Source organism: Rhinichthys klamathensis, unplaced genomic scaffold (assembly GCF_029890125.1).
Source record: "Rhinichthys klamathensis goyatoka isolate OS25496 unplaced genomic scaffold, OSU_Roscu_1.1 h1tg000252l_1, whole genome shotgun sequence".
In the NCBI taxonomy this organism is placed as follows: Eukaryota; Metazoa; Chordata; class Actinopteri; order Cypriniformes; family Leuciscidae; genus Rhinichthys; species Rhinichthys klamathensis.
The window spans coordinates 224,981-247,269 of NW_026606774.1; the positions used below are offsets into that span (position 1 = coordinate 224,981).

At 40.4% G+C, this 22,289-nt stretch overlaps 1 protein-coding gene across 7 annotated transcripts in view; it reads left to right on the forward strand.

The window, feature by feature from the left end:
• Positions 1–22,289, forward strand: part of cita (citron rho-interacting serine/threonine kinase a) — a 158,830-nt gene that overhangs the window by 100,518 nt on the left and 36,023 nt on the right. For 4 of the 7 annotated variants that reach the window (XM_056266673.1, XM_056266674.1, XM_056266676.1 and 1 more), the window contains 9 exons: positions 545–742; positions 3,730–3,923; positions 4,889–5,024; positions 6,524–6,628; positions 7,789–7,929; positions 10,874–10,981; positions 16,725–16,917; positions 18,441–18,608; positions 20,321–20,344. In XM_056266673.1, coding sequence (XP_056122648.1) covers positions 545–742; positions 3,730–3,923; positions 4,889–5,024; positions 6,524–6,628; positions 7,789–7,929; positions 10,874–10,981; positions 16,725–16,917; positions 18,441–18,608; positions 20,321–20,344 — 1,267 coding nt within the window. The remainder of the gene's footprint in view (positions 1–544; positions 743–3,729; positions 3,924–4,888; positions 5,025–6,523; positions 6,629–7,788; positions 7,930–10,873; positions 10,982–16,724; positions 16,918–18,440; positions 18,609–20,320; positions 20,345–22,289) is intronic. The other 3 variants (XM_056266675.1, XM_056266677.1, XM_056266678.1) reach the window with 1 other exon arrangement.

The window sequence follows — 22,289 nt, forward strand, 5'->3', positions numbered from 1 at the left end:
AGTGATACCCAATCCTAGTTGTCAGTGAGGATGATGATGATGATGTTTGGATTCTCAGGCCAGATATATAGCAGATCCTCTTGATTTTTCTTTTTTTTTTTTTTTTTTTACTTTAAAGGTTTCTTGAGTTGAGCTGTATGGGAATTTTTTTTTTAAATGCCTGGGACACATAAAAGTGTATTTTTATGAGGAAAAAACGATTTTAGGCCCATTAAAATGGTCTGAATTGTGTTTATTTTATTGTATTTTATTTATTTATATCACTTTTATTGTGTTTGCTCTTTGTACTTGAAGCTCTAATGCTTGACATGATAAAAGAAAATGAGGAAACCAATAATTGCACGTCAAACCATTTAATATCACATAATAACATTTTATATAAAATCTTTTATAGATTTATTTTATGTTTTTGTTTGTCTAAATGAGTTTTAATTATGTTATACTTCTAATAATATTATGTTGTTAAATGTTAAATATATATCTTCCATGTAATAGCGGTAATGCTGATATAGCAATAAACTCAAACACTGCGCCTCTGTCACAGGTGATCACAGACCTGGAGGAGCAGTTGACCCAGCTGACCCAGGAGAACGCCGAGCTGAACCGGCAGAACTTCTACCTGTCCAAACAGCTGGACGAGCTGACGCTGGAGAGCGAGGAGAGACTGCAGCTCAGTCAAGATGTGGACCGTCTGCGCAGAGAAGTGGCCGACCGAGAGATGCACCTCAACAACCAGAAGCAGGTGCGTCATCTGCACACACACACACACACACACTCCATCTCCATATGTGGAGCGAATCCGGGTGTCTTTGCACTCACGGTTCCTTGAAAGTGGGGTCAAGTGTCTTTGGGGCCGTTTACACGACACCGCTTTCAACTCAAAACGTAAAACTTTTTAGCGTTTTGGCCGTTCATTTACACCACGACGGCGTTTTGGGTGCCGGATATATTCCTAGAAAGTGGAGTCACATCTCTTTGTGGTCTGTTTTTATTCATCTCAATCCACTTTCCATCTGTTGAATACGTGCACTTGTGTATCTAAAATCAATAAGGACAAAAACGTTGTTGCATAAAGCTATTAAAGTCCCCCTGTAGGCAATAATATTATCCCGACCCTTAAAACTCATCTTTGATCATCAAAATTTCATATTTAAAGTTTTTTTCCTTGATGTCTTCATGTCTTAACTAGTGCTGCCACTAACGACTAATTTTCTAACGACTAATCTTTCGACTAATTTTTCGATTAGTCGACTAATCTAAACGACTAATTAAAAAAAAAACATTGTTTGTCATTTCGTTGTGTCCATTTTATTTTGAACTGAAGGGCCAAAATATAAAATATAACCTGTTGAAAAACATTATGTATTAACAATCTAAGCATAAGTATCTGCATTTCCATTAGGCTATACCATTATCAGAGCGCTGTCAGAGTCCTAATCTAATCCTCTATTAACAAACATGCATGTATTCATTACTTAAATTAGCTCTTTGTCCTGCCTTAAATTAATACATTAGCTTACTGTACATTTTTATATGTACATTTCTGAAATGCATAACTGATAACATCACTGTGAATTGTAGGCTAAAGTAGATGCACTCATGCATTTTAGGTAAAGCTGCTTTGAAACAATATGTATTGTGAAAAGCGCTATACAAATAAATTGGAATTGAATTGAAAGAGTCTGGACTAGCCTACTACGCTTAGCTCTGCCTTATAATAAATCGCGCTGAAGCAGGCAGGCACGCAGATATGCAGCTCTCGTTTACACTTGCGTGCATGCCGGGCCCGTGCCGCGGTTCGCGTGAATGTGAAAGCAACACGGACTCGGGTGCACGTTTTAGCTGATTATGTATTTAGTTAAATAAAACACTTGTAAGGGATGATAGTGTTGCTGATTTACCTTGGATACGAGCGAGAGTGAGCCTGCAGTGTATTCGCGCTTAGCCCGTGGAATCAGGGCAACACATTTGGAAAAGTGTCTCCTCAAAAGAGTCCATTTGCAAGCAGCAGACGGCTTATGCGACACACGCACCTGTGTTGTTCACTCAGCTGCGCATAATAGCACAGAATTAATTAATATATATATATATATATGACCCGCGTTCTGTTTTCTATCATGTACGTTTGCGATTGCGTAAGATGCACGCAAACACACCAGGGTTCGGTAGAATTAAGTTGAGTGTGAAACCAGACCAACGCTGCGGGGGCGCCGGGAACAATCGCGCGCGGGCTCGGACCGCAGCAAACGAGCCCAGTGTGAAAGCACCGTCACCTGCCTCCGCAACTTTTCATATCAAAGCAGTGAAGGCGGGGGAGGGGGAAGGAAGAGGATGGCAGATTAACCAGCAGGGCGCGCACAGCGCACAGACTGGTGTGTGGAGGTGAATTACAGTGAGCCGTTTGAGACGGGAGACCAAAAATAAATATGCGGTCAATAGTAAAACGACACGTCGACTAAAAAAATTGGCGTCGACTAATTTGCATGGTCGATTACGTCGACTAAGTCGACTAATCGCGGCAGCACTAGTCTTAACCCTTTGGGGTTCCTCATTTTAGACTCACACTCAGGACCTTCGGGTCAAAAATGACCTGGAGGGCGGCATTAAGATACATTTTATTTGAGTAAAATCAATGAAATATATTTTTTCTTTTCTTTTTTGGTGTTTTGAGATAATTTTATAATTTATAATTAATATTTATGCAATAATTAAGACCCATTTTTTCCCATTGAATATAATAGAAAATGTATATATATATATATATATATATATAATTTAAAAAAAAATTTTATTAAAGCTGTATTTCATTTTAGAGTCAAGTCTAGACCTCATGAAAGCAATTTTTGAAATGAGATCGGAGCCATCTGGTGGACACACTGAGCATTTTTATCACACAATAGCACATTTTTACCACTAGTGGATTTACAGCTCTCTGTAGAAAACTATGGTAGAAACACTCTAGTGATTTTTTCACATATTGTTTAATTTTTTCAGGTTTTTGATTTGAATATATAATAACAGATTATATATTTTTTAATTAAAAAAATAAATAAAAATTTGGTTGGTTTAAATGGTAATTTTAAGTGGCAGTTTTACTTTATAATACAGTCAAACCTGAACATTGCATTATAAAGAGTACAAATGGAAAAAATTTTGTCACCCATTGTTTTAAGAGATTCACCCCTTCACTGTTGTGTGCTTTTTTTCTGCATCCTGGCTGTTTTGTAGATTGTATGCACAAAAAAATATTTTTGCCAATTTCCCATTCATTTCCTATGGGGGTCATTTTAGACCCGAAGACCCTGAGTGTGACTATTTTTTTTACGACCACTTAGACTTTTAAAATCCTTTCCCCAATTTTTTGGGGTGTTCATATACCAAGTACCAAAACAGTCACCAAGTTTTGGACCATTCCGATGAAGCTACGATTTTTAAAAAAAATTTATTTAAACGCTTCGGGTCATTTTTGACCCGAAGAACCCCAGAGGGTTAAAATATCTTGGATGTAACTCGACACCCTTGCCTCATTTAGTATGCGTGGTTCTATGAATATGCAACTGAGCCCCGCCTCCATGCATTCACTCAGCTCAGAGATCCACTGGTTGACGATCACACGTTGATCTGATTGGTTACAAGGTCGTTTGTGAGTGGTCAGTCGCATGATTGTCTGCTGTAAATAAAATGTCATATGCTCGGGAATAATACGAATAAATGTGTGTGTGTCCGCAGAACATCGAGACCCTGAAGACTACGTGCAGTATGCTGGAGGAGCAGGTGGTGGAGCTGGAGAGCCTGAACGACGAGCTCCTGGAGAAGGAGAGGCAGTGGGAGAACTGGAGATCGGCTCTGGAGGACGAGAAGAACCAGGCGGAGCGCAGAACCCGAGACATGCAGAGACTTCTGGACAACGAGAAGCAGAACCGGTAACGCAAGCACACCACCTGTACATTAAACTGATCAAAAGTGACGTTTAGAATGTCATAAAAGACCATATTTCAAATAAATGTTGAAACTTTTTTCATCAAAGAATCCTGAAAATAAAATGCATCAGTTTCCACAAAACTGTTTTCAACACTGATAATAATCATAAATGTTTCTTGCGCATCAGATCCTCATATTAGAGTGATTTCTGGAGGATCATGTGACACTGAAGACTGGAGTAATGATGCTGGAAATACACAGGAATTACACTTGAATATATTCACATAGAAAACAGCTGATTTACATTAGAATAATATTTCACAATTTTTATTGTTTTTACTGGATCTTTGATCCAATAAATGCAGCCTTGGTGAGCAGAAGAGACTCTTTCAAAAATCATTTAAAGTCCCCCTGTGGTGTAAATCAAGTGTTTAATGTTGTTTGTGTCTATGGTGTGTTTAATACGCTTTAAGACACACATGTGTCAGTTCATAAGTCGACAGCATTGCTGAGTATTTCCTGCTTAAAACTGCAGTGAACCAAAGACAGTCTCAAAAACACGGTTTGAAATCGCTGGTGTTTCTGACGTCACAAACGACCTTGTAACCAATCAGATCAACGTGTGATCGTCAACCAGTGGATCTCTGAGCTGAGGGAGTGAGTGGAGGCGGGGCTCATCTGCATATTCATAGAACCGCGCATACTAAATGAGGCGAGGGTGTCAAGTTACATTCAAGATATTTTAAAGCATTAAGAATTTAATGAAACGTTGAAATATGTCATTTTGCTGATCAAAGATGTGTACAGGGGGACTTTAAATATCTTACTGACCGCAAAATGTTGTCACTTGTATGTGTCTGTATATTCTTATATGCATATATTCAATATAACTTGTCATCATGCTCAAACTCGACACAGGCACAGTTTTCTCAGTATAGCATGTGGTTTGTCGTGTGTGTTGCGGCAGGTTGCGAGCGGACCAGCGCAGCTCAGAGTCTCGGCAGGCGGTCGAACTCGCCGTTCGGGAACACAAGGCCGAGATCGTGGCTTTGCAACAGGCGCTGAAAGAACAGAGACTGAAAGCAGAGAGTCTGTCGGATACTGTGAGTTACACAAACACACACACACTGCCAAAAATGCTTCTCTCACTCAGTGTTTGTGTCTCATTTCCAGTCCAAATATAAAAAAATTCTTACATCAAAATGCATTTACTAGATGAGTAAAATGCCATAAGATATTATGTCTTGTTTTCTGGGGGGAAAAATTCAAATGCCTAAAACAAGTAAAATGATCTGCCAATGGGGTCAGAAAAATAATGTTAATTCAAACAGGAACAAGATTATTTTTCTGACCCCATTGGCAGATAATTTTACTTGTTTTGGGCAAAAACTCACTTCATTTGAATTTTTTTTTCCCAGAAAACAAGACTTAATATCTTATAGCATTTTACTCATCTAGTAAATGCATTTTGATTTAAGAATTTTTAGATATTTGGACTGGAAACAAGACTAAAATGCAAAGTAGGAATAGCATTTTTTTTGCAATGCACCCGCAACGTTTGCTCCGGCCCTCCGTCTGTGATATTAATATTCATGCCAATATGGAGTTTAACAAGCCACGATTAGGCGCTACAGCTGATGGAGATTAATTCAACACCGAGGTGCACATGAACACGTCGCTGCGCATTAGCTGAACACTGTGAATAACAAAACCCTTCTGTTCCCTCAGATCAGCACCTCCGCTTGACGCCTTCATAGTTGTGCTGGTTTTAAGTCAAGTCATCTTCATTTATACAGCGCTTTAACAATATACAGGTGGAACTGGAAAAATGAGAATATGGTGCAAAAGTTCATTTATTTCAGTAATTCAACTTAAAAGGTGAAACTAATATATTATATAGACTCATTACATGCAAAGTGAGATATTTCAAGCCTTTATTTGTTATAATTGTGATGATTATGGATTACAGATATGAAAACCCCAAAGTCAAAATTAGAATATTAAATCAATAAAAAGATACAGAAATCTTTTTGAAAAAATAATTTTGATGATTATGGCTTATCTTATGAAAACCCCAAATTAAAAATTTGAATATTGTGAAAAGGTTTTCATATCTGTAAGCCATAATCATCACAATTATAACAAATAAAGGCTTGAAATATCTCACTTTGCATGTAATGAGTCTATATAATATATTAGTTTCACCTTTTAAGTTGAATTACTGAAATAAATGAACTTTTGCACCATATTCTCATTTTTCCAGTTTCACCTGTAGATTGTTGTAGCAGCTTTACAGTAATAATAATAATTTAAGTAACTGATTGTTTGGCTTTACAACAGCTCTAGAATAAAGTTTTTGTCCGATTGATTCACTTCCGTTGCAAAGATCATTAGTTATTAACTTACACAACACCGTTCTAACAGAAAACCCTTAATGCAGAAGTGTATGCATATTTATTTAAGTGTTGTTTATTGTGTTGTTTATTGTGTTGTTTATTGTGTTGTGGTGGTATTGTTTATTGTGTTGTGGTGTTGTTTATTGTGTTGTGGTGTTGTTTATTGTGTTGTGTTGTTGTTTATTGTGTTGTGGTGTTGTTTGCAGCTCAATGACCTGGAGAAGAAACATGCCATGTTGGAGATGAACGCAAGGAGCCTCCAGCAGAAACTCGAGACGGAGAGAGAACTCAAACAGAGACTCATGGAAGAGGTGAAAAACACTACAGTATATCTATAACAGATAATATTATATAAAAGATAAACTCAGAAAATTTATATTAAAATCATATGTAATATATATGCAGTATATATGCTAAAAATATTATATTTGCTGTCAATTTAAAATTACAGACATTATAATATAATATTATTGTATACTATAATAAAATAAAATGTATGAATGTAAAAAATGTTTCAAAACACACACGTGTATATATATTATATTAAATGCAGTATAAATGCAAAGTAATATATAAAATATTAATTTACAATGTAATATATTGTATATTATATGATATAAAATAAAATGTATGCTAAATAAAAGATAGATCCAGAGAAGTTATGTTAAAATATATAATATGCATGCAGTATATATGCAAAACAATGTTATTAAATTATAACACTAATATATTATTGTGTTTTAATATTATAATGTTAAAAACTATATGCAGTATGCAAAAATACGTATGTTCTCAAATTATAATTTTACATACCCTATATATTGTATTATAATATAATAAAAGATATGCAAAATAAAATATAAATTGTATATCTATATAGTGAACGGCTATATACTTTAATTGTTCTCAAATTATAATTACAGACATTTAAATAATTTACAATTAAAAACATAATATATATGCAAAATAATTTTTAAACATTGATTAATGTGTACATTTATTTATTTATTGCATTTTTGAAGTGTACAGTTGCTTTTAACATCTTTACCAGGTGAACAGGCTTGGGATTTGCAGTGTAAGCTCTAATGCGTCCCAGACACAGAACATGTGCTCATCTTAAGCGCTGCTAAATGTCCCCCAGATCACAGCGACGGGAAAATACATGTCGGAACCTGCGAAAATGGCAAAATTCAAACATATATAAGCACAAAACATCACTTTCCTCTTCCCTTACCTTATGACAATAGAGTGATTTATGTAGTCATTACATCAGAGATCTTCAAAAGTGTTCACTTGTTACTAACGTGTGTGTGTGTGTGTGTGTGTGTGTGTGTGTGTGTGTGTGTGTGTGTGTGTGTGTGTGTGTGTGTGTGTGTGTGTGTGTGTGTGTGTGTGTGTGTGTGTGTGTGTGTGTGTGTGTGTGTGTGTGTGTGTGTGTGTGTGTGTGTGTGTGTGTGTGTGTGTGTGTCAGCAAGGGAAGCTGCAGCAGCAGATGGACCTGCAGAAGACTCATATCTTCAGACTCACGCAGGGGCTTCAGGACGCGCTGGATCAGACAGACATGCTCAAGACTGAGAGAACCGACCTCGAGTACCAGCTGGAGAACATCCAGGTGTCCACACACACACACACACACACACACTCATGCTCAAGACTGAGAGAACCGACCTCGAGTACCAGCTGGAGAACATCCAGGTGTCCACACACACACACACACACTCATGCTCAAGACTGAGAGAACCGACCTCGAGTACCAGCTGGAGAACATCCAGGTGTCCACACACACACACACACACACACTCATGCTCAAGACTGAGAGAACCGACCTCGAGTACCAGCTGGAGAACATCCAGGTGTCCACACACACACACACACACACACACACTCATGCTCAAGACTGAGAGAACCGACCTCGAGTACCAGCTGGAGAACATCCAGGTGTCCACACACACACACACACACTCATGCTCAAGACTGAGAGAACCGACCTCGAGTACCAGCTGGAGAACATCCAGGTGTCCACACACACACACACTCATGCTCAAGACTGAGAGAACCGACCTCGAGTACCAGCTGGAGAACATCCAGGTGTCCACACACACACACACACACACACACACACTCATGCTCAAGACTGAGAGAACCGACCTCGAGTACCAGCTGGAGAACATCCAGGTGTCCACACACACACACACACACACACACACACACACACACACACACACACACACACACACACACACACACACACACTCATGCTCAAGACTGAGAGAACCGACCTCGAGTACCAGCTGGAGAACATCCAGGTGTCCACACACACACACACACACTCATGCTCAAGACTGAGAGAACCGACCTCGAGTACCAGCTGGAGAACATCCAGGTGTCCACACACACACACACTCATGCTCAAGACTGAGAGAACCGACCTCGAGTACCAGCTGGAGAACATCCAGGTGTCCACACACACACACACACACACACACACACACTCATGCTCAAGACTGAGAGAACCGACCTCGAGTACCAGCTGGAGAACATCCAGGTGTCCACACACACACACACACACTCATGCTCAAGACTGAGAGAACCGACCTCGAGTACCAGCTGGAGAACATCCAGGTGTCCACACACACACACACACACACACACACACACACACACACACACACACACACACACACACACACACACACTCATGCTCAAGACTGAGAGAACCGACCTCGAGTACCAGCTGGAGAACATCCAGGTGTCCACACACACACACACACACTCATGCTCAAGACTGAGAGAACCGACCTCGAGTACCAGCTGGAGAACATCCAGGTGTCCACACACACACACACACACACACACACACACACACACACACACACACACACACACACACACACACACTCATGCTCAAGACTGAGAGAACCGACCTCGAGTACCAGCTGGAGAACATCCAGGTGTCCACACACACACACACACACTCATGCTCAAGACTAAGAGAACCGACCTCGAGTACCAGCTGGAGAACATCCAGGTGTCCACACACACACACACACACTCATGCTCAAGACTAAGAGAACCGACCTCGAGTACCAGCTGGAGAACATCCAGGTGTCCACACACACACACACACACACACACACACACTCATGCTCAAGACTGAGAGAACCGACCTCGAGTACCAGCTGGAGAACATCCAGGTGTCCACACACACACACACACACACACACTCATGCTCAAGACTGAGAGAACCGACCTCGAGTACCAGCTGGAGAACATCCAGGTGTCCACACACACACACACACACACACTCATGCTCAAGACTGAGAGAACCGACCTCGAGTACCAGCTGGAGAACATCCAGGTGTCCACACACACACACACACACACACACACACACACACACACACACACACACACACACACACACACACACACTCATGCTCAAGACTGAGAGAACCGACCTCGAGTACCAGCTGGAGAACATCCAGGTGTCCACACACACACACACACCTCTGATAGTGGCCGGGGGCGTGGTCAACGCGGACAAATAAAGGCCGGTCTCAAATTAAGGCCGGGGAAAAAATAGTGTGAATACCGGTAGGTACACTTTAAATGAGTGTACACTCAAAGACGGACGCGCTCAGCGCTTGTCATATATCACAACTATTCAGTGTTTTTAACCACATGTTTATTTTAGGTTTCAGACATTTAAATAGATGTGATTTATAGAAAAACAATAAATTTATAGTTTGTAAAATACACAATGGTGTCTATGGAAGCAGCAATAACAATCCATTCAAATATATTTGGCGACGTGTTTTATTCATATCAGATACACAGTGTAAGCAGTGGCGTAGGTTTGATTTTGAAATTGGTGGGGACGGGGACATCAATGTATAATAAATATATATTAAGTTTTGATCGAAATTAATGCTACGGATATATCAGTGTCACTGGATATTGGTAGGGACACGTCCCTAGCGTCCCTACTAAATTCTACGCCCCTGAGTGTAAGTAACTATAAAGTTTACTCTATTCTTCTCCCAGTTCTCCGGCCACTTACTTTCATGTATTTCGGGAGAAACTGAAGAATTCACGCGCTGTAACTTAACAAATACAACAGGAATCTCCGAACTGCGGTGCCCATCTCACGTTACAGATCAAGATCATTTATAAAGGGTTTTAAACGACAAAACAAACTCACTTACACGGATTTGAGAGTCAGAATAGAAGATAGTTGATGACATGGTAAGCAAGTTTGTTAATATTTAGAAATAAAAGCGCTACATCTGTCATACAGCGCTATTTTGGCTGTGGTGAACACGTGCCAAGCATGACGCGTCACCATGGAAACTTGGCTGGCGGGCGGGCGGGGATCGCGAATTAGAAATAAAGGCCTGCCTCTAATAAAAGCCTGCTTCAAATAAAAGCCAGCTACCATCTGCAGTTCAGGTAAATAAAGGCCCCGGCCTTTATTTGAGGAATTACGGTATACATGTACATGAACCCATTCTTTAATGTGTTAATCATAACAGTTCTTCCTTCGCGTCTCTCCTCAGGCCGTCTACTCTCACGAGAAAGTGAAAATGGAGGGAACCATCTCACAGCAGACCAAACTCATCGACTTCCTGCAGGCCAAGATGGACCAGCCCACCAAGAAGAAGAAGGTATGTCCTGAAAATAATAAGTCCTGAAAAGGGAAGCCAAAGCGTCTCGATCGCCCTCTGGTGGCTGGTCCCAGTATAGCTCATAATTCTTAAACAACACAACGAGATCAATAGCCTGGTTCTACCAGACTCTCGTACATTTCATTTGTACAGAGAGTCTGGCCTCGCTCCATTGAGAAACGTTTACTTCCTTGTAGGCGGGTTCTCTGTTAAAGTTCAAAACTATTGGATCTGCCCAGCGTCACTCAGGATCTGCCATAGCCAATCGCTAACGTGTGGTCGTGACGTATGTCATGCGCTGAAACCGGCTGGAAACAACAAGTCCGAATTCCATATTCATAAATCTAAATGCTAAACCTCTCTTTCTTATATTTGTGAAAGAATTTTAAAAATACCTCTTTTCAATTAAGTTGTCTGAGAACAAAAAAAGCCTTAAAAACATTATCTGTTTGTAATTATTTTCCTTTTTTCAGTGTCATGTAATTCTCTTAACTTGTTCATGTTTATTTTATATTATCCCCCTACTGTTTTATTTTTGTTTTGTTTTTATTATTATTTTTTGTTTGTTTTTGTATTATGTTTTCTGTTATTACTTGTGTATTGTTTTAAGCAATAAAAAAAACAAGTCCGAATGATCAGAGGATTATGTTTAGAATAAGATGTCTGTCAACGAGAGCTGCATGTTTTGTTCATCGAATTTAAGAGTTCAAGGAACAATTCTAAATTCTAAATGTATATTTGACACTAAGGACAGTGATGTATTCAGTCAACTGTCGAAGCTGGGTGTAATCATTAACAATACGCCGCTGCGGTCGTTTCGGATCTGCCGCAAATGCTGTACAGTGATCATCGTGCACGCCGAGCTGCCCAGCACCAACTCCTAACCTCTCTGCCTCCCTCACTTGGTCCTCCATTAGTGCAACAAGAGGAGACGACAACAACTATCGGCTTTGCATCCTATCGTTCGCCTTAGCTAACTCATTCACCACTAGCGGAGTGAGCTGGAAAATTAAACTTTTCCCGAACCCCGTGGGGAGGAGGGCCACAACATCATGGCCACCAACAACACTTAGCAAACATTGATCTTGCTCCGGCTTTAACTTCTGGATATTCGGCAGTTTTGCAACAACGGACCGAATAGATTTTCTCACGTCTTTCTCCGCTGCCATTACTGAACTCCAACTCAAACTGACGCGCTACATCAACGTCATCGTTCTCAGCCACTCCCTCTGTTCGCTGATTGGACCGGTAAAAAAATTATTTCTGGAAACCAAAGTCTACAGCACAATCCCAGACGTAGTACTGAAGGAAAATAAAATTGAGCGGAAGTGCGTAGGAGGGCGGAGCCAGGCTACGAGATCAAGCCACAACACAACGAAATCAAGCCACAACAACACAACGAAATCAAGCCACAACAACACAACGAAATCAAGCCACAACAACACAACGAAATCAAGCCACAACAACACAACGAAATCAAGCCACAACACAACGAAATCAAGCCACAACAACACAACGAAATCAGGCCACAACACAACGAAATCAGGCCACAACACAACGAAATCAAGACACAACACAACGAAATCAAGCCACAACACAACGAAATCAAGCCACAACAACACAACGAAATCAAGCCACAACACAACGAAATCAGGCCACAACACAACGAGATCAAGCCACAACACAACGAAATCAAGCCACAACACAACGAAATCAAGCCACAACAACACAACGAAATCAAGCCACAACAACACAACGAAATCAAGCCACAACACAACGAAATCAAGCCACAACAACACAACGAAATCAGGCCACAACACAACGAAATCAGGCCACAACACAACGAAATCAAGACACAACACAACGAAATCAAGCCACAACACAACGAAATCAAGCCACAACAACACAACGAAATCAAGCCACAACACAACGAAATCAGGCCACAACACAACGAGATCAAGCCACAACACAACGAAATCAAGCCACAACACAACGAAATCAAGCCACAACAACACAACGAAATCAAGCCACAACAACACAACGAAATCAAGCCACAACACAACGAAATCAAGCCACAACAACACAACGAAATCAGGCCACAACACAACGAAATCAGGCCACAACACAACGAAATCAAGACACAACACAACGAAATCAAGCCACAACACAACGAAATCAAGCCACAACAACACAACGAAATCAAGCCACAACACAACGAAATCAGGCCACAACACAACGAGATCAAGCCACAACACAACGAAATCAAGCCACAACACAACGAAATCAAGCCACAACAACACAACGAAATCAAGCCACAACACAACGAAATCAGGCCACAACACAACGAAATCAGGCCACAACACAACGAGATCAAGCCACAACACAACGAAATCAGGCCACAACACAACGAAATCAAGCCGCAACAACACAACGAAATCAAGCCACAACAACACAACGAGATCAAGCCACAACACAACGAGATCAAGCAACAACACAAAGAAATCAAGCCGCAACAACACAACAAAATCAAGCCACAACACAACGAGATCAAGCAACAACACAAAGAAATCAAGCCGCAACAACACAACGAAATCAGGCCACAACACAACGAGATCAAGCAACAACACAACGAGATCAGGCCACAACACAACGAAATCAAGCAACAACACAAAGAAATCAAGCCGCAACAACACAACGAAATCAAGCCACAACACAACGAGATCAAGCCACAACACAACAAAATCAAGCCGCAACAACACAACGAAATCAAGCCACAACACAACTAGATCAAGCAACAACACAACGAAATCAGGCCACAACACAACGAAATCAAGCCGCAACAACACAACGAGATCAAGCCACAACACAACGAGATCAAGCAACAACACAAAGAAATCAAGCCGCAACAACACAACAAAATCAAGCCACAACACAACGAGATCAAGCAACAACACAACGAAATCAGGCCACAACACAACGAAATCAAGCCACAACAACACAACGAGATCAAGCCACAACACAACGAGATCAAGCAACAACACAAAGAAATCAAGCCGCAACAACACAACAAAATCAAGCCACAACACAACGAGATCAAGCAACAACACAAAGAAATCAAGCCGCAACAACACAACGAAATCAGGCCACAACACAACGAAATCAGGCCACAATACAACGAGATCAAGCCGCAACAACACAACGAAATCAAGCCACAACACAACGAGATCAAGCCACAACACAACAAAATCAAGCCGCAACAACACAACGAAATCAAGCCACAACACAACTAGATCAAGCAACAACACAACGAAATCAGGCCACAACACAACGAAATCAAGCCGCAACAACACAACGAGATCAAGCCACAACACAACGAGATCAAGCAACAACACAAAGAAATCAAGCCGCAACAACACAACAAAATCAAGCCACAACACAACGAGATCAAGCAACAACACAACGAAATCAGGCCACAACACAACGAAATCAAGCCACAACAACACAACGAGATCAAGCCACAACACAACGAGATCAAGCAACAACACAAAGAAATCAAGCCGCAACAACACAACAAAATCAAGCCACAACACAACGAGATCAAGCAACAACACAAAGAAATCAAGCCGCAACAACACAACGAAATCAGGCCACAACACAACGAAATCAGGCCACAATACAACGAGATCAAGCCGCAACAACACAACGAAATCAAGCCACAACACAACGAGATCAAGCAACAACACAAAGAAATCAAGCCGCAACAACACAACGAAATCAGGCCACAACACAACGAAATCAGGCCACAATACAACGAGATCAAGCCGCAACAACACAACGAAATCAAGCCACAACACAACGAGATCAAGCAACAACACAAAGAAATCAAGCCACAACACAACGAGATCAAGCCACAACACAACAAAATCAAGCCGCAACAACACAACGAAATCAAGCCACAACACAACTAGATCAAGCAACAACACAACGAAATCAGGCCACAACACAACGAAATAAAGCCGCAACAACACAACGAAATCAAGCCGCAACAACACAACGAAATCAAGCCACAACACAACGAAATCAAGCCACAACACAACGAAATCAAGCCACAACACAACGAAATCAGGCCACAACACAACGAGATCAAGCCACAACACAACGAGATCAAGCCACAACACAACGAAATCAAGCCACAACACAACGAAATCAGGCCACAACACAACGAGATCAAGCCACAACACAACGAGATCAAGCCACAACACAACGAAATCAGGCCACAACACAACGAAATCAGGCCACAACACAACGAAATCAGGCCACAACACAACGAAATCAGGCCACAATACAACGAGATCAAGCCGCAACAACACAACGAAATCAAGCCACAACACAACGAGATCAAGCAACAACACAAAGAAATCAAGCCACAACACAACGAGATCAAGCCACAACACAACAAAATCAAGCCACAACACAACGAAATCAAGCCACAACACAACGAAATCAGGCCACAACACAACGAAATCAGGCCACAATACAACGAGATCAAGCCGCAACAACACAACGAAATCAAGCCACAACACAACGAGATCAAGCAACAACACAAAGAAATCAAGCCACAACACAACGAGATCAAGCCACAACACAACAAAATCAAGCCGCAACAACACAACGAAATCAGGCCACAACACAACGAAATCAGGCCACAACACAACGAAATCAAGCCACAACACAACGAAATCAGGCCACAACACAATGAAATCAAGCCACAACACAACGAAATCAAGCCACAACACAACGAAATCAAGCCGCAACAACACAACGAAATCAAGCAACAACACAACGAAATCAGGCCACAACACAACGAAATCAAGCCGCAACAACACAACGAAATCAAGCCGCAACACAACGAAATCAGGCCACAATACAACGAAATCAGGCCACAACACAATGAAATCAGGCCACAACACAACGAAATCAGGCCACAACACAACGAAATCAGGCCACAACACAACGAAATCAGGCCACAATACAAAGAGATCAGGCCGCAACAACACAACGAAATCAAGCCACAACACAACGAAATCAAGCAACAACACAACGAAATCAGGCCACAACACAACGAAATCAGGCCACAACACAACGAAATCAAGCCACAACACAACGAAATCAGGCCACAACACAATGAAATCAAGCCACAACACAACGAAATCAAGCCACAACACAACGAAATCAAGCCGCAACAACACAACGAAATCAAGCCACAACACAACGAGATCAAGCAACAACACAACGAAATCAGGCCACAACACAACGAAATCAAGCCGCAACAACACAACGAAATCAAGCCGCAACACAACGAAATCAGGCCACAATACAACGAAATCAGGCCACAACACAACGAAATCAGGCCACAACACAACGAAATCAAGCAACAACACAACGAATCAGGCCACAACACAACGAAATCAGGCCACAACACAACGAAATCAGGCCACAACACAACGAAATCAAGCCACAACACAACGAATCAGGCCACAACACAACGAAATCAGGCCACAACACACTTGATTTCGTTGTGTTGTGGCTTGATGTCATTGTGTTGTGAACTTATGTTTGAACATTAATCAGCCAATCAGAGTCTAATAATAGATAATCGAACAATATTAATGAATAATATTGGTTTTCGGTCGGCATGTGAACATGATTGTCCGCTGTATCGTGTGCTCTCTGTGTGTATCAGGGTATATTCGGGCGTCGCCGTGAGGAGGTCGGTGTCACGGCTAACGGAGCCACAGCGCTGTCGTCTCAGCCTGCCTTGCCTCTCCAGTACAGCGACATGAAGTCAGCGCTGGAGAAGGAGCGATCTCGGTGCTCAGAGCTCGAGGAGGCGCTGCAGAAGATGAGGATCGAGCTGCGATCCTTACGAGAAGAGGGTGAGACACTCAGCTTTTGCTCTTAGTGCATTATAATTGTTAAACTGATTATTTTGCTCAAATTATAATCACATTTATAAATCAGGGTTCCCACGTGTCCTGGAAAAATAATGCATTTTATATTTCTCGATAACTCGATTATGCTGTTTGCAATGGTTCATGGGACCGTAGTTCTTTTTCCTCACTAAAGATGTGAAGGACAATTTTACATTCACATTTAGTCTTATTGCAAAACATGTAATTGTATCTGAATATCATGAACACAAATCATCAGCTGAAGAACACTTACACAAGGAGCGTTTGCCTGAGGTTTAAACACACCATAGAAGAACAACTAGCCGAACTAATATAACTTTACAGCATTATTAAAGACAAGTAAACACTTAGTAATTTTAAAAAAATGAATAAAAAATTAGCAATCGCAACAAATAGACACAACTGAACAGGTGCAGAAACTGTAATCAAATGTAAAATATCACTGCACTTTATAAATAAAATATACATTACAAATATAGTTACAAAAGTTATTCAGGCAAGAACGGGGGAATTTTCTCTTTATCTTCTGTAGTGTGATTAGTGTTATAGAGACAGCAGCAGGAATATTAGTGCTGTCACTTTAAGAGCCGCCTGGTATAGTTACACACGCCCTCAGCACAGAAAACAGCGCTTGTATGGTTTAAAATCACATTAAAATTGCTTTTCTGTAAGCGCGCTTGTGTGCATCAGAGAAGACAGTGTCGTCTCGCGCTTGAATGGTTTAAAGTCATATTGAAATGCTCACAATGGAATCGATAAGAGGAATCGATTTTTATTTTATAACAAGTATTCGATTCCAGAATTGGATTACATTTTTGATTCCCAACTCTACTTATAACGCTTTAAAGGTGCAGTGTGTAAGTTTTAGCGGCATCTAGTGGTGAGGTTGTGAACTGCACCCAACAGAAGTTACGGTGGCTGACAGGAAGTGATGTCGTCGTCTGAGACAGCAGAGAGTCACCAGTTAAACAATGAGGTTTCTTTACAAAGATAAATTAAGAAATTATATTTACTCAAGTATTCAGTAAAGCGATGTTATTGTGAATATTATTGTTACCTGTTCATCATTGTGTCAGTGTTTTATTCGCTGACTTTAGCAGCTTCTTTACACGCAGAACAACATAGTGACGAAACACGTGTGTCCGTTCAGGGCCACCGTAGAAACATGTGTGTGTAAGCGGACCCGCGGTGTGTGTAGAGAAACCCTCATTATAAGCTAATAAACACATAACAGTTCATTATGTAAGCTCTTTATACACCACTGAACACATCTAGTTATGCTTATTATATTGCATTTCTGTCAACAGATCCTCCTAAAAATCACACAATGCACCTTTAACAAAGACTTTTTTAATAATCCCTATGGGGAAGATGAATGGGAAAAATACTTATGCACTCTATTAAATCTGTCTTTCATATTTCCTGCTGTTTCCTCCAGATGATGTAAATGTTGTTGTGGTTGAGGATCTTGTCTCTCTGTCTCTCAGCGGCTCATTTTAAAGCGCAGGAGCACGTGGCCCCGTCCACGCCGGCCTCGGCCCGGCAGCAGATCCTCATGTCGGCCATCGTGAAGTCTCCGGAGCGCCAGCCCAATCCCAGCAGCCTCTTGAACCCCTCGAGCTCGGCCCGTCGCAAGGAGAGCTCCACGCCGGAGGGTCAGTGCACTCAGACACCTGTGTGTGTTTCAGACCAACACTACCAGCCTAAAGCTTTCGGGAAGATTTTTAATGTTTTTAAAAGAGTCTCTTCTGCTCATCAAGGCTGCATTTATTTGATTAAAATACAAAAAATATATATATATTATTATAATGTAAATCAGCAGTTTTCTATCTGAATATACAGTAAAGTGTAATTTATTCCTGTGAATTTCCAGCATCATTACTCCAGTCTTCAGTGTCACATGATCCTTCAGAAATCACTCTAATATGAGGATCTGATGCTCAAGAAACATTTATGATTATTATCAGTGTTGAAAAAGGTTGTGTTCCATTTTTATTTCTGGATTCTTTGATGAATAGAAAGTTCAAAAGAACAGCATTTATCTGAAACAGAAAGCTTTTGCAACATTAAACACTACCTAAGAATTTATTTTTTTTTTTTTTTGAGGGAAAGAAATTCAATCAATACTTTTATTCATCAAGGATAAATTATATTAAGTGACAGTAAAGACATTTATAATGTTACAAAAGATTCTATTTCAGAAAAATGCTGTTCTTTTGAACTTTCTATTCATCAAAGAATCCTGAAAAATAACTGTGTTCAACACTGATAATAATCATAAATGTTTCTTGAGCATCAGATCCTCATATTAGAGTGATTTCTGAAGGATCATGTGACACTGAAGACTGGAGTAATGATGCTGGAAATTCAGGAATCACAGGAATAAATTACACTTTAAAATATATTAAAATAGAAAACTTATTTTAAATTGTCACAATATTACTAATTTTTATTTATTTTATTTTTTTATAAAATGAATGCAGCCTTGGTGAGCAGAAGAGACTTCTTTTAAAAACATTAAAAATCTTACCGATCCAAAACCTTTGACTGGTAGTGTGTGTGTGTGTGTGTGTGTGTGTGTGTGTGTGTGTGTGTGTGTTTGTGTGTGTGTGTGTGTGTGAGACTGTGTGTCAGTATCACAGATGAATGAAGCTCATGCCGTCTCGAGATCAGTGGCTCTCTCTCTCTCTCTCTTTTCCTCTCTCTTTTCCTCTCTCTCTCTCTCTCTTTTCCTCTCTCTCTCTCTCTTTTCCTCTCTCTCTTTCTCTTTTCCTCTCTCTCTCTCTTTTCCTCTCTCTCTCTCTCTTTTCCTCTCTCTCTCTCTTTTCCTCTCTCTCTCTCTCTCTCTCTCTTTTCCTCTCTCTCTCTCTTTTCCTCTCTCTCTCTCTCTCTCTCTCTCTCTCTCTCTCTCTCTCTCTCTCTCTCTCTCTCTCTCTCTTTTCCTCTCTCTCTCTCTCTCTCTCTCTTTCTCTTTTCCTCTCTCTCTCTCTCTTTTCCTCTCTCTCTCTCTCTTTTCCTCTCTCTCTCTTTTCCTCTCTCTTTTCCTCTCTCTTTTCCTCTCTCTCTCTCTCTCTCTCTCTCTCTCTCTTTTCCTCTCTCTCTCTCTTTTCCTCTCTCTCTCTCTCTTTTCCTCTCTCTCTCTTTTCCTCTCTCTTTTCCTCTCTCTTTTCCTCTCTCTCTCTCTCTCTCTCTCTCTCTCTTTTCCTCTCTCTCTCTCTCTCTCTCTCTCTCTCTCTCTCTCTCTCTCTCTCTTTTCCTCTCTCTCTCTCTATCGCTGGTTCTCTCTCTCTTCATGTTTCTGTCCTCTTGCTTTCTCTCTGCGTCTGCTCCGTCGAATCTGAGAGCTGTTTCTCTTCTGCTCTTTCAGAAAAGAGGAGGGTGACGTTTGAAAGTAAGTGTCTTTCTCTCTCTATCTCCGTTTCTGTCACTCATCATCATTTGCTCTGAGATCAGCTCAGATGTGTTAGTTTAGGGTTGTGCGCTGATGGGAATCAGATGCCACTGATAGTGAAAACCCCTAGCAACACCTTGGCAACCCCCACACTATACTGTAGCATCATGAGTTTAGCACGGGCTGATGTAGTTTTGAATGCAGTTTGAGCTAAATATTCTTTTTTAATAATTAGTCATTAGCATCTCATTCTAATTAGATGTTTGCTTTCAACTAGGCTGTAGAGTTTTATTTACAATGTCCATCTATGATAATATCATGATTGTTGTTTTAATTATGTGCGATCTGACATCATCAGGGATGTCCCTCACTAGTGCGCTTGTGCGTTTAGAGTGGATTAGTCTTTTAAAATGCATTTATTTCCTCTGTATGTCTTTTTATATATATGCAATTTATTATAGGTAATCAATATCTCATGAAGAGTGCCGGTTTTTTTCTCCAAAGATCAGCACGATTACAAATGTGATATTTATTATATACGACAGGTCAATTAACAAGAAGTTAATTCTATTTTAGACACAATATTGCCTGTTTCTCCAACTAAGATAGTTCCTATTAAAGCCACAGTCTCTGAGTGACACACGGCAGTGTTTCGTTACTGAATGAACGAATCGGTTGAATTAATAACGATTAGCGCTGGGTATCGTGCAAAAACATTTCTAAACCGATACCTTGACGTCAATACCGGTTCCTGAACGATTCTTTTTTCGATACCAGTTTTATGAAATCCGTTTTAACAAGATTACATTACCTCAAATTTTTTTTTTTTTTTTTTTTTTTTTTTTTTAGTTTGACGACTTTTTTTTACATACTTTAAAGTACCAATGCAAAAATGTTCTATATATCCTAATCATTTAACAGCATATATTCTTTACTTCAATGACCTCATTGTTTCTGCCCTAAATTAATACATTGTTTAAATTAAGATATTGTTAGCTAACTGCGTGATTTGTACATGTACTTTCCTGAAATGTATTGCTTAGACAGTTTCCTCTGATAACAGATCACTGTAAATTGTAATGTAATGTATAATGTGAATTGAATTGAATATAGGCTAAGTTGGGGCGGGATATATGCCTCGTGCTCAGCACACATAAAGCTTGCCTTAAAGCACTGGCAAAACTAGCCTTATGATTATGAATGTGTCGAGGAAAAATAGCAAGGAGACATTTTGATTGTTTAATAATAAACTAGTGTTTAGTGTGAGTCAGTGGCTGCAAAGATGAAGTTGACGACTCTGAATCGTCGTTAAATCGAGACTATTATTTTTCGTTTTGAATTGCTTAGTTTAATAGTAGACATTAAAGCTTCTATAGGCATATTTCTCATGTCTGTTAGGCAAGTGTCCTATACGGCCTCGGTTCATTTGTGACGCGCTCCTGTTCTTCTCGCTGTCGAAGACGGGGCAACTTTATGCTCTTAAGTTTATTGCGCAATTATCTTATCGTAAATATTGCAGCGCGGCCTGTTGGTATTGAGCCTGGTGAAATGTAGCCACACTTTTGATCTTTTCCACATCTTGTCCATCTATGCGAGTTGGGACGCTCACACACTAGTACCTGACGTTGACAAGATTAACCCCTTAGGTATCGTAATTTGGTACAGAACGGCAAGCTGTTTCGATACTCAATAATAGCGAGGCAATTCGGTACCTACAAAGTATCGAACTCGATACCCAGCCCTATTAATGATTCAATGACTCACTCATTAATGCTTCGTTCCTGAATGAATCAGGCGTTTGAATGAATCGGTTGAATCTCAATGACTCGCTCATTAACAGAGACTCACTGCCACCCACTGGAGGCTTTAAAGGGTTAGTTCACCCATAAATGTAAACTCTGTCAGTAATGACTCTCCCTCATGTTGTTCAACCGTAAGACTTTCG